Here is a 14,750-nt window from a genome sequence, read left to right on the forward strand (position 1 = left end):
ACATATCCATAGAGAGAGAGAGTGTTTTGGTTTGGTAACTGTTCTTCTGGCATACTCTGGTCCTCTAATCCCTGTTAATTAACGGTTTGATGAAAACGCCTACTTTTCTATCGTTGCCAATTTAGCCACCCCTTCATGATGACTCTGTATCCAGACAAGTTTGATTGGTATCAACAAGATAATGCGCCATGGCACAGGGCCCGGTGGATTGCTAAATGGTTTCAGGACCATACAACGATTTCTTCATCCTCCCATAACTGCCATCTCTCAACCTAATTGAGCATGTTTGGAATCTACTGGAAAAGGATATTTTATGCTACCACCATTCACCTGACGATGTGCGGGGATTACTGGACACATTGTGCAACGCCTGGGTAAGCACTACCACTAGACACCTTGCAACGCTTTTTTGAGTTCATGCCAAGACGTGTACGTACTGCATTACAGGAAAAAAATCGCCCAATATTAGCTTCGTGTTGCTAACGTAAAGATAATTCAGTGCACGTAGATACGTAAAAAATGCATGCATTCTGATCCCAGCATTTTATTGCCAGCGAATGCGACAGAATTATTACGAAAACAAGAACAACGAATTATTAATGCCTTTGCAATATTGCTATAATTTATAATCTTCTTTGCAATCAGAATTAAAATTAAAAGGCGTAATCATTATAGTAACTGCGACCTTTCACTTTAATGCTGATAATATCACAAATTCTCTGAAAAAGAATTAAGAAAGTGTTGGCAGAAAGATTTATTTAGGTTTTCCCAGAAAAACTTAATCTTTTCTTGTAATCCTTGAATGCTTTCGACAACTAGCGACTGGCAGTTTACAAAATATTTACCCTGGGCGGAGATTCGTAACGCAGCAGGCCACTCCAGACATACGATTTAATGATGTGCTATATCAGTCCTCCAACATCGGGAAAAAGATTTGGTCGTGGTGGGGGAGGCATAATGGTATGAGTACGCACCACCATTAATAACTGCCTATTCATGGGCAGAAACTTACCTGTTTGAGACGAAGCCTTAGAGTCCAATGTGAAGTTGTTGTAAGGTGGAAATAGTCCTTCTCAAATGCCTTTTTTTACGGATAATGACACTTTCCCACAGGTCTCGTTTGGTTGATGAATTTCCGAAAACCGAAGATAACCAGAGACTGGAATGGCCAACCAGATTCCCATACACAATGACCTATTCGACTTGGCTTAAATACTTCGTGGAAGCGAATTGTAAATTCACCTCGAGGAACTCAATATGAGCTAAAATCTGCTCTCAAAGAAGATTGAAATTTACTGCCTATCGACCATACAGGGTGTTTCAGTTAAACGTTTCAGAACTTCTAAGAGGGGTAGGGTACATCCTGACAACTCGAAATCATATAGCAATGTGGGGTCGGAAATGCTTTCCTGAAGCGGTGTTGTACACAGAAGCACCATAAAGAAAAGAGACCGTAAGTGAGAAATCGTTTTAATAATACATGAAAATAAGCAAAAGGTACATGGATTAAAGTAAGTGTTCGAAGTTTCTTCCACGGGCTACAATGCACGTCTCACATCTCCGACGCATGGACATCCGAACATTCTGGAATACTCCAGGCGAATTTCCAATTTCTTCGGCAGCTACTGCGATTCTTGCAACCAGCTCCTCAGCATTGTCAACGGGGGTGTCATAAACTAGCGATTTCATATGACCCCAGAAATAAAAATCAAGACATGATAGGTCGGGTGACCGAGCAGGGCAACGCACGGGACCACCATGTCCGATCCACTGTTGACCAAATGTGACATCCAGGTAGTTACGAACATCTCAGCTATAATGAGCAGGGGGTCCATCGTGTTGGAACCACATTGTCTGTTGCGTCGATGCAGAAATCTGTTCATCTCTCAAAAGTTGTGGCAATACTTGCTGCAGAAAGATCAAGTAGATAGGTCCGGTTAGACGACACGGTAACAGGTAAGGTCCGATGAGGTGATCTCCCATAATACCGGCCCATACATTGACCGAAAATCGAATCTGTGCTGCACGACGTCGCACGACGACTTCTGTGTACAACACCGCTTCAGGAAAGCATTTCCGACCCCACATTGCTATATGATTTCGAGTTGTCAGGATGTACCCTACCCCTCTTAGAAGTTCTGAAACGTTTAACTGAAACACCCTGTATAACCTTGCTCGAAAGCTGTATGGCATTGAGGGGTGCTCGCCTCCCATTGATCGTGTTGTAATTATTTATTCATGGTATGAAATTGTAGGATTTTCGTGGGTTCTTAATTATCCTTTTATTACGATATATAATAAAAGTATAAATATAATAATAATATAATTACTATTATTATTATTATTATTATTATTATTATTAAGTAATAATAATAAATATAATTCTTTTATTGTGACTATAATATTGCACTTTCATGTCTTGGGTCTAATGAGTTATTCTTTTACAGTTGCGCATTCGAAATTTTACTGAAAGCATGACAGATGGTGATGCAAATTCTAAATACGTAAAACTTCATTAAATTTTTCATATGAGCGTGTTTTACTGATACCAAAACTTAATATAGGTATTACACTCCGTGAACTAACCAGACCAACTGCAAGTTTCTAACGAAATGTAGAGGTGCATGAAAGTTTATCTAATTTGTTGAAATTCTGCACATTGACAAAGTTGAAGTAGTGCCCCTTCTACCCCAAGCCTCCTCCCACTGTGGAGGAGGGAGCTTGGAGTAGAAAATCTGGCAGAGAATGGTGTTGTGTGAATTAAGAAGAATACTTATTTCTAAGTGTGGCGTCTATTTTTCTGTCTAGTCAACGATTTAAGTCAAAGCTCATCAAGCGTCAATTATCAATGGGTTTATAGCGAAATAAATACACCTCTATAAATCACTTTATCAGTTTTCTTTCTCTATCGATCTATTGAAGATTTACGAGCGATCCGCGATTAACTCAACCTTTACCTGAATCAAAAGAAATGACTTTCAGAAATCCTTTTTTGCTGACCTTCAAGAAAGAGAGACAACAACCGATATACCCTTCACTGGTCGCTAGAATCTGATTACACTACTCTGCTCATTCACATTTATTATTATTCTTAGTAAGGTCTGTTGAGTAAGAGACTAATCTACTTTGACGTCATCAAGTCTTTTTTTATATATAAGGAAATTAAAAGAAAAAAAATAAGAATTCGCTTGCTATTCCGTTAATGTTATCTGATTGCTGTTACTTTGCCAAAGTATTCACGACCCCCACTCCCTACAAGAAGCAACGACAGCCCTCGCTGCTTACCTCGTTTCTGGGCTCGCAGGTAAACGACGCATGACAGGTAACCGGTACTGCACAACTTCTCAACTCGTACATTCCGTTGACCGGAAGCGGTCCACGTTTTTCGTAAATGGAGCGACGACGAGTTACTGTCATGTTCCGTGTGTTTTACGTTCGATAGCGAAAGAGAGCAGTCCTGTTCACTTTCATTCGCTTCTTTTTGTGTATGTGTGTGCGTGTGTGCCGCCGTAGATCTTTTGTTTGTGGAAAACTGGCCTCGACACGTGCTACAGGCCGGTTTTGGTTTCCGCACGCACTCACAGCTGCTGCAGTGTGTGGGTCAGGCCGCTGATATGCCCAACATGTTGGAACGCAAATCGAACGCTCTCTTTTCGATCGTTATTATCCTCCTGATGGCAATTTGTGTCGGTCTACTCGTGGCAGTAATGAAGGGGACAATGAAACAAGAATTGGCTATCAGCGAAAATGCAGAGAGCAATCCCCTTTCCGCCTTTCCTACGGCTCTGTCCGATACCGCATCGAATGCCAGTTTTGAACACCCCAAATTAGCGTACAACGGGACAGACAATCGGACTTATTATCATATAAACATCACTCCAAATACTGATAACAATGCCTACAAGGGCAGAGCTAGAAACAGCTCTGATCAAGAAGCTCACGCTAAGTACATCGATGATAATGTAACCATCATCAGCACTACACCGGTCCAGGTGTCGGAATGGGAGAACCAGGGACTTCCCACACACATTACTCCACTCCACTACGATGTACTGCTACACCCTAATCTCACCACAGCTCTGTTTCGAGGGCAGGTTAGCATCGTTGTAAGGTTATCCAAACCGACAAACTTCTTCGTGGTTCACGCGTATGCTCTGAACATCACACAGTGTAAGGTTGTCCGAAAGAGGGATGACTCAGAGGTCATTATCCGAGATGCGTTTGCTTACTTCCCTAACGAGTTCTGGGTGGTGTTGACGGAAACAGAAGTATCGGAAGAAGATGAATATGTGTTGTACTTTGAATTTTCGGGTGCATTCATGGAAAATATGGTTGGACTGTACCGAAGTTCCTTTGTGTATAGGATTACAAACCACACGAGGTGAGTAACCCTAATAAATATGAAAATTCGTTTATCGTCCGTTTAATAAGTTAAGTTGTGCGGTGTCAGTTCATGCCATAATATATAGTTTTCTGAGCAGTGTTCATTGAGAAAATTAATGATTCCTCTCGGTATAGTTTGTGATTGGGCAGTGATAATTGAGCTTATTATAATTAAGCTTTGCATCTGCTGCTGAGCAGTTAAAATGACAACAAAAAATACATAGTTTAAGAAAGTCAATAATTTCTTTAATTTTTAATTTTCGTATTTTAAATTCCTTGTTTGTATAACGAAAGTGTTTTGAAATGCTGTACTTTAATTGTGAAGAGCGTGCTATTTTTTTCCATTAATTTTTAATCCGTCGAGCGACCCCTTTAGGCATTTCACATTTCAACGTAATCGTATGAACACTAAATATTGGAACAAGAAGTCACAAAGTCTGCATGCTGTTTGTTTATTATTTTTTTACTATTTCCAGAAAAACATGAAAAGATTACTCAATTTTAACAGCAGAATATCTGGGCCAGAGGGTGTGTAAAATTGACACTTGGTGTCTCAATCATTTTCTTATAACACGCGTTAGATGAAAAGGATAAGAAATAATGCAATTTATTTTTTATATTAAGCGGCTTAATTAAATGAGCTTACAATTTTTGTATATTTATATAGGGCACGGAGAAATGTACTGCGCATGTCAGTGATTTCTATTTATTTTATGTATCGATTTTTATGTATACCATTAAATATACACGAAAACATATGTAATCGACAAAAGCAAATAGAATGACAATAACTAATGGAAACACGCAACCAATTAGAACTTAAAATTTCAGTGTTATCTATAGTGTCTGTGAGTGTGATGATTTCTATTAAATCCTTGTTTACAATAAAGATTATTGAGCTGGATAAAAATGAAACAAATCAGAATTAACACAGACAATTTAAGTTTTCTTTTCTGATCTACAGGGTCCATTTTGTGGGCTGGCAGCGGGTCCCTAGCTGCGATGGGTGACTCAAAATTTACGTATAATGAAATGTATTTTAATATTCGGGTAATCTACGCGCACAGAACTCTTTCTAGCCCATGATCGGGCAACTTCTAACTCTGATCTTGGTCTTTAAGAAATGTTGTTTCCAGAACAAGGTTTATAAATTAATAATAGTAAAGACTATTACTATATAATATTACTAATAATAAAAGAAGATATATTCCTCTTATTGCTAAATCTAAACATTGTGTTAAATATTCGGCACGCATGAGTCGATTTGCAATGATATTTATCCATTTGTTGGCCCGTGTGTAAAAAAATAAAAATTAATTTCATAATTATTAGATTTCAAATACTCGAGCCGGAGGCCGCTTTCAAACTATACAACGAAAGCATTAAAACAACATTTTGTAGCAACGTTAAATCCTATTACTTTCTTCAGTTTCCTGTAAAAGACTAATCATAAACTAATTAAATGTAGATTCTAATCACCTGATATGAAAGGTGCAATTAATGGCAGACGGCGCTTCAGTCTTTTATGTTATTAGTAAAAGGGATGACGAGAAACGACATTTATTTGTTGCTAACCGGATAATATACAGCCATAAAGTGCATTTACGTCAAGTTTTTATTGGCTAATGTACAAAAGACATTCGTCTTCAATATATTGGTGTCGCATTCACTAAAGAAAAAAAATTGATATTACAAAAATGGGTCCTAATCTTTGGGACGAAGCTGGTGAAATATAACTATGGAAATTAGTTACTAAAGTTGAAGTATTGAAAGAGACCTTAATTTCACGTGACAAGGATAATTATTCCTGATAGTTAAAGTAAATAAATAAAATAGAAATAGGCTTGAGTTTAGCAGAAGGCGAATGGTTTCTTGCGCGTTAGTAGAATTATAAATTACTTCTTGAGGTAAAATCGAAATGTTTAAATAAAGTAACAACATACTTAACTTGATAATTTTATTATTAGTACTGAACATACTTTTACTGTTTACTGCAATGTCTCTCTTCCAATGGACCATCGGCTAATTACAACTGACAGGCCTATTGGAATGTGTAACCAGTTTATGGCGACTATAACTATGAAATAGAGGAAATCGTAAAATTTGTATCTAAAAAAATCTCTTTGAATAGATGAATGCTAATACATAGCAGCAAATAATCAGAATCAGAATCTGCTACATTAATTCATGAACCTGTTTCATTAGTTGGTATAATGTTTCCTTTCATTTAAAGTCATCACTAAAATAATTACTGGTAAAAGAAAAAAACGTTAGATGAGGGTCACTTAAAAAATTATTTACCTCAGTAATAAAGAAACAACACCCAATTTTTTTTATCGGTATAGCTACCCTTGAATTCAATAAATGTCCTCCAATTTGAGGGTAAAGAGGAAATACATGAAAAAAAATTAACATTTAAAGCCATTTACAACTTCTTTGAGATCGTTATCATTTAAAAATTGATGCCCAAGCAGGTGTTTATTCATACTTCTGAAGATAAAATAATTACCGCGGGTACCAGGTCTGGACTGTACTGTTTAACTCCTGGAGTTGGTTAACTCCAGGAATCAGCAATTTCTTAGAGCGGCAATTGCTTTATGGGACTAGTGTGCAGGAACATTGCAATAAAGAAACAAGGCACCTGGTTTCACTTTTCTGTTCTCTCCCTTCACTTCTCTCTTTCTTTATGACTCATCTTAAATTTTTAACAACAGTGGCATAGTTATCTTCAATGATTATTATGTTATGGGCATAAAGTCTATGAAAAGACTCCTTCCATATCACAAAAAATGGTGGCCATGATCTTTCCGGAAACGGTTGAGTCCTTTTTTTTTGTTTTTTATGCAGGCGCGACCCATTGTGCTCCCATTGAGCGTACTCCTGTTTTGCTTCAAGATCTGTGTTGAATCCACTTTACATCACCAGTTATAATTCTTGAGAAAAACCCTTGTGGATTTCTATTACTATGCGTAAATTTCCTGAAAACTTTGAGCCCTTCACTGTATCTAAAAAAAAAAAAAAAAAAATTGAGCATTCCTAGCACTTAGCAAGAACTAACCGTTGACATGGTCAAGTGCTTATGGAGAATAGCCAGTCCCGACCTCTCAGAAATATTATATTCTCTGGAAAACATAGATACTTTGATACTCTATATTTAATGCTATTTCTTGCATAACCAGGTCTTCATTTTTTGGCACATATTTGAAGTTGTCACTTTTATTGGTCGGTCTCAGTGTTGATGGTGGGGTGGGGGGGGTGGATGATCATTTTCCGTGGATTTCGAAGTCCATTTAAATTGATGAGACCAAAATTAATTTTATCTATACTCAGAACGGACAGCATCACCATATACAGCTTCATGAGTTCATAAATATCTTTTGGACCATTCCTTTCTTTTCTTAAAAAGTTGAAGGTAACCTGTTGCTCCAGTTTCGTGACATGCATGTTTCCTTTCGGCTTTAAATCTCTTCTGTTCTTCCGTACTTCGCTGTAGCTGGACTTGCGCAAATAAAATACAGACATTTATGAGGGTATAACAAATAGTTTGTTATCAATGAAGGATGTTTATAGTAAACGTATATAACATTTTGAACCCACACCGTATATCCAATGAAAACATACCTTTTCAAAATAGCCAGTGAAAAGTTGTAACATATTTTATCAACAATATAATAAGTTCATGTTTTTGAGTTAGAGCGAAATGTTAACACTTTATAAAAGAGCAGAATTGGATATTGGATATTTTCCGAACAAATACTAAGTCCTTTTTTCTATTTGGCACACTCCCATCATTATCTGTTCATATATATGATGCATTGCATAGGTAGAAACAAATGTCCTTCAATGAGGAAGTTTCTTTTCATTGTTCCAATAAAGAGAAGTTTCCTCCAAATAATATTAATCTCAACTCACGCAAATAATAAATCATAACAAAAGAATTCTCATGTTATAATTTATATTATTTGGGTAATTGCAAGGGAGTATCCCTAATTTAAGAAAATACCACCGCTGTTGTGTGACGCAGAGGAAGACTACAGAAGCTCACTCCAAGTGAGCAGAGACTGTTCTTAAGAGAAGGTGATAATGTTGTTAGATCATCTACAGCAAGGACTTCTTTACTTATATAAACCCTAGAAGGAAGGGGATGAATCAGATTGGCCCACTTGATATCGGTGGTTCAAGTGTTGATGATCCTGATCAGATACCTGATAATCTGAATGAATATTTTGCATCTACATTCACGCATGAGGAGTTATTAAGGGAGGAAAATGCCGGAAGTTTATGAAACTCTAACAAGACGCTTAATGATTTTGTAATAACTGAAAGCAAAGTGGAGGAGAAATTGTTGAAGTTAAACATAACAAAGTTATGTTTATCTTCAACTTGGGTGGATGGGATCTATCCAGTTATATTAAAGGAGACGGCAAAGGAAGTAAGCAAATCCTTAGCAATAATTATGAGAGTATCCTTGAACTCAGGGAAAGTCCCCACGGACTGGAGATGTATCGCCAAATCATAAATGGGATCAAAGGGTGACACGGATAATTACAGACCTGTTAATTTAACTTCTGTTCAGGGGAAAAAAAAAGGAGTCACTAGTTAAAGATGCATTGTAGGATGATCCAGACAAGGCAGCAGTAATAATTCAGACAGAGCATGGGCTTGCTAAGGGAAAGTCTTGTCTGACAAATTTGATTGGATACTATAATGTGGTTACAAAGGAACTGGATGTAAAAAATAATTTTGATATCATATACTTGGATTTCAGGAAAGCTTTTGACACTGTTGCGCATAGAAAACTACTGTACAAATTGGAACAAAATGGCATTAAGGGTAAATTGCTACAATGGATTAAAGGGTGGTTGAACGGAAGAAGACAGAGTGGTTATCAATGGGCTCTGTTCATCGTGGACTAATGTTGTTAGTGGAGTCGCCCAGGGTTCGATATTGGGCTCACTGTTGTTTTCTATCGGAAGACATTGGATCCGACAGGCGCTTTTCAATTTTTACTCAAAACGTCAAGAGGTCTGCAATCTTTTTTGTTCCTCGAATAATTTGAGATTATTTACCTTATAGAAACCTGGATGTCTTCCAATAAACAACTCGATACTATGTTGAGAACCTCATCTTATCATGCAGCTGCTAATGATTGTACAGGAAGAAGAGGGGGAGTTGTTATGATTATTTACCATCGCAATTTTTAATTTTCCTGCTCAAGCCGTACGGAATGCTTTGGAGCTTTATGTGCGAACGTTACATGTGGAAAGCACCAGATCCAAATTTTCCTAATTTATCTTCCACCTGATCATAACACAAGACTCGAAGGATGAATTGTTTTCATGGCTTGCGACCCACCTCACCTATGATAAAGTTTCCTTTCTTACAGGGGACTTCAATATGCCTACTTTTAGACACTCGGAAGCTAGACGTGACTTCATTACCTTTATAGAAAATTTAGGGCTAGATTTCCTTGAATCACGCCCTGCAAGGGGAATCCAGACTTTAGACCTAATATTTAATAGTACTGCAGATTTGACGTCCACAATCACGACGTTTGCCTTTAATTGAGTCCACAAACCACTCACCTTTTACGTTCCCGTGAATGCATTCTGATAATGATGGAGTCCTAACCAAAACCATTTTTTCAGTTAATTTCATCAAGCAATATGTCATTTTGAGTTTTCTCACCTCAACTAACTGGGATGAACTTTCCACCCTGTTAATCGAAGAAGCCACTAATGGCCTTGCTTGAGGGCAATGGCTATTCAAGGAGCTTCAAAAACTGTCAGAATCTCCAAATGAACAAAACCATGGTTCTCAAGAGACCTGAAGCCCGCCTTACTAGATAAGCAGCGTGCCTTCAAGAAATGGAAGAGTTCTGCTACCACACACGATTTTATTAACTTTAAAAAGAAATGTGCATTTTTCCTGAAGCAAAAACGATACGCCAACAATAGATATATAATTAACAAATTAAGTGTGATCGAAGCGCTAATTTGCAAAGCACCACAGGGATATTCAGATGGATGAGAGCCTCTTCATGGAATGCGCTGGAAATACTTTTGATGACAGTTCCGTAAAGGAGGAATCTAATCGTCCCCTCTCCATCCCTTTACGAGAATTGACTCCCCTGTCTACTCTTAATATCACGAAGGAAAATCCGATTAAAGTTATCAACCAACTACCAAACAAAGTTATCGTCGGGCCTGGTGGATTTCCCTTGTTTATCATTAAAATATTCTGTGTGTTCATTATGGATGTTCTTTAAGTCGTTAGATCTAATATTTAATAGTATTAGGTTGATTTCCTTGAAATCTTCAAGGAAATTTTGCGAACATCTGCTGTGCCTGAAATTTGGATACACTACTGTGTCAAACTATTCCCAAAAATTCGAGGCCTAAAACTGCGAAGGATTTTCGCCCGATCTCTGTGGGCTCTTTGCTCCTTAAAGTTTCTGAAAAAACAATCTTAGCGTAACGTATTGGGCACTGTTTTCATCACAGACCTTGCCACCTTCAAAACGTTATTCCTGGGAGATCTACTACCACAAATCTCCTTCAAACATTGTTTCATATACAGGAAGCTTTGAAATCTCGAACGCAGCTCGAAATAATTTATCTTGACGTTAAATCTGCATGTGATAGCATTGCCATTACATATTTACTTAACATCCTGAAGAACTACTTCAATATCTCCGATAACTTCCTCTCTGTACTTAAAAAAATTTGCAGGAAAGACGACTCCTTGTTGAGCACAATGGTCTCTCACGATCCTTTACTGTCTTCAGAGGGGTTCCACAGGGTGGCGTTTTGTCAGCAGCGTTGTTCGCAGCAGCTTTGGAACCTTTGCTAGCAAATTTCCAAAACATGACATCGTATGCGGACGACTAAAACTTTTCATTCTTACGGATCAGCCGGATCAAGCGCTCTCTATCCAAAGAGATGCAACAAAACAAATCTCTGAGATAAGCACCTTTCTTCAATATATTGGTCTTGAACAAAATGCCGAAAAATCTGTATGCATGACGTTTACAAAAAGGAGAAGAATAATCCCAAAGCACATCTCTATAAATGGACAGCAAATTAAATTTGCCAACTCTCACAAATCCCAGACCTAGGCTTGATCTGGGATTCGAACTTGTCTTTTCAGGAGCACTTCAGGGAAGCTAGAAACAAATTCTTCTCAGCCCTTTGGTCAACTCGACAGGAACTGGTGGGTTACCGCAATAGCAAGCTGACAACTAACTATATCCGACCTTGTGTAGTACCGGTGGCTCTGTACAAATAGAAAAGAAAATCTGGTCCTCTGCTCCTCCAACCTACCTGCGGAAGTTCTTGGGAATTGAGTATTGAGTTCTTCGATCCCTCAATAGGACTTCAGGACATCCCCTTACTATCCCTAGCGGTATATTACATTCGTTGCATGGAATGATTCCTTGGAAACAGATCATCACCACTCGCAACATAATTTCCCTCTCTAAACTCATTTCCAGAAAACTAGACGCTCCCAGAATCGATGGCCTCATCATCCTGAACAAGAATAACAGAAGAATAAGTAACCGCAAACATCTGTGATCCGACCTGCCCTCAACCAAATCAGCTCGCTCAGTCATATGTTCCCAGCAAACACGATTGGAGTTCTCGACGACTTGAACATCAACCCTGAGGCAATTTTATTTTTACAAGGCCAACAGAACAAAAGTTTTTTGCAGATACTTACGCTATCTTGAAAGTTTATACCTTCATTTCATCATCGTCCTACGTTGCTTCTGTAATTGAGAATGATCGGTGCTCCTTCTCCTGTTCCAGTCAGCCTACAGCATCCTGCAGACATCCCCGCACTCTGCTTGGACAGACGCTAACTGTATATTGAGCATTTATGTCGAACATAATCTGTCTTCGCCTTGTATCTTTATCTTTGCATTTGTATATTTTTATATTACCCAATATAGATTTTGTATTGCTATGCTATTGTTTTTGTTTACCCTCCTAGCATTTGATTGCTGTTTAGGTGTGAATATAACTTTTACTTTATCTGAATTAAATAAAATAAAATATATTTATCAATGATATTGATGAAGGTATATCGGGCTTAATGTCGAAGTTGGCATGGTTGTTAATGACAGTAATGGCAGTGTGCTACTGCAACAGGATCTAGAAAATTTGGGCAGATGTGCTGAGAAGTGGCAACTGAAGTTTAACATTGACAAATGCAAAGTACTGCATATGGGTAGAAGTAACCCCAGAGAAACGTAGCGACCGTGTGGTACTATACTTAGGGAGGTAGAAAATGAAAAAGACCTGGGAGTAATTGTGCCGTCAGATATGAGGTTTTCTGAGCAATGCAGACAGGCTGCCAGAGTACGTCATGGAATATTGTCAATGATATACAGGAATTTTGGTAGTAGGGAAAAGGAGGTGATTATACCTTTGTATAAGGCAATGGTCAAGCCACACCTTCAATACTGCGTACAGGTCTGGAGGCTTCATTTTAGGAAGGATACAGAGTTGCTTGAGAGTGTACAGAGAAGGACAACAAGATTGGTGAGGGGAACGAAAGGGTTCTGTTACCGAAAAAGGCTTAAGTTCTGCAAATTGCAGCGACTGGAGACTAGGCACCTGAGAGGTGATCTGATTGAGGTGTATAATGCCATGAATGGGTTCAGAAAGCTCAATTCTGATGGGATTCTTCCTCTTGCTCAGATTACAAACCTGAGGGGGCATAAATTCAAATTAAGGAAAGACAGTTGTAGTATCCCTGCAAAAATCAACCAGAAATTTAAACCGTCAATAGGAGATTATGCTGTATTAGAAACACACAACGAAGAATACTATACATCCTCAGTTTTCATGGGACGGAAAAAAACAAAACAAAACAGATTATGATATTTGGGTCTCCCGTAAATGATTACATCTACCCATATATTTATTTTGTCTGTAAATTGCCTGTGTTCTCTGGTCGATTTGCCTGTGTTCTCTGGTCGATTTGCCTGTGTGCTGGACGAAAAAAATCCCAGTTTTTTTGGGAAAAAAACCTTGCGACTAATTCAGCCACGGAGTGAAAAAAGTCCATTAAATTTCACGCGTTAGGGACGGGATTTGAACTCGGGCATTTTCCACCAGGTGTGGGAAGGACGATGACGATACTACGCAGACAGTTTTCATGAGAGAACGGCGGCACTCTATAGACCAATTACATCATTCAGCAGTGAAATTCTTTTTTTGGAACGATGAATCTCGCTACATCCTATTCTGATCAGATGGATGGCTGTGGAGGATCCTTGGAAAACGTTCGCTGTTGGAGTGCATTGTGCTAGCAATGAAGTTTGAAAGGAGGCAGGATTATGAGAAGGAGATATTTTTCATAGTATGGCGACAATGTAACCACCAAACGCAGAAGCCTGCCTTAACGTTAATTCGGTAATTCAGGGCTCCCTACGATATGGGAGTTCTTTGGTACAGAACCATGTCGGCTTTAACAGGAAAATGCGGCATGCCAAACTACAACAACTGCACGTTATTTAAGAACCATAGTGCATTCAGCCATATTGTATGGCGCAGAATTGTGGGCATCAGCCACCCCTGTCCACATTAGGAGAATATATGCGAGTGAATTATGGCTGGTGAAGTGGACATAAAACTATTTCCCTCAACGGTTAAGGACCACGCAGCTAGCGGAACAGCTTAAACTGCAGCGTTTACCAGGCATCATTGCCTGAAAACGATTAATAACTACAATCAAGGTGATGACTGGCGTAATATCATCACCATGCTTCTGGCAGTGGGTGCCACTCACTTTGTGCCAATGTGCCACATTTCGCCATCTACCTTAAGAAGCACGAAATCGCTGAGAATGAAGGTCAACAGACTTAAGATGGCCCACAGGTTTATACCAGTCACATCGTTGGAGTCAGTTCAGTGCTTAACACATAGTGGAATTGATCTACAAAGGCTCCTACCAGATCCGAACTATAGGAAACAAACCCCTGTGTGGTTCGCTGAGGCTTCTGTTGCCTAGCAGTTGTGTGCATTTCTGTCAAGAACTGTGTGTACTTAAGTGAAAGTGCATATCTCGCACAAGTTGTTTCAGCGGATGTGATGCTAAGATGAACTTTTGTACTACAACTGACAGGACTCTAGACAGAAATGTAGTGATGACCAATTTATTTTATATTGTAGCTTTTCTTGTATGTTTTAGCTACTCTTGTATATTTCATTTGATGGTAATCCCCTGGCCTTTTGTGCCGTGAAGAGGATTTGTTGATTACCAAAGGATACCTATATTTAAATTGGTAGAACAAATAAAGATTTATTTAAAACATTCCCGGTGCTGTTCGGAAATTCATGGATGTGAATGTGCAAAAGATG

General features: G+C 38.5%; 1 protein-coding gene across 1 annotated transcript in view; it reads left to right on the forward strand.

Moving 5' to 3' along the window:
• The first annotated feature begins 3,300 nt into the window (after positions 1-3,300).
• The window catches only part of LOC150081733 (uncharacterized), a 253,463-nt gene continuing 242,013 nt past the window's right edge, over positions 3,301-14,750 (forward strand). Inside the window, exon 1 of the mRNA XM_090378835.1 lies at positions 3,301-4,381. Coding sequence (XP_090234961.1) covers positions 3,615-4,381 — 767 coding nt within the window. The 5' untranslated portion in view covers positions 3,301-3,614. The remainder of the gene's footprint in view (positions 4,382-14,750) is intronic.

This window comes from Mastigoproctus giganteus, chromosome 8 (genome assembly GCF_048544385.1).
Source record: "Mastigoproctus giganteus isolate SK-2022 chromosome 8, ASM4854438v1, whole genome shotgun sequence".
In the NCBI taxonomy this organism is placed as follows: Eukaryota; Metazoa; Arthropoda; class Arachnida; order Uropygi; family Thelyphonidae; genus Mastigoproctus; species Mastigoproctus giganteus.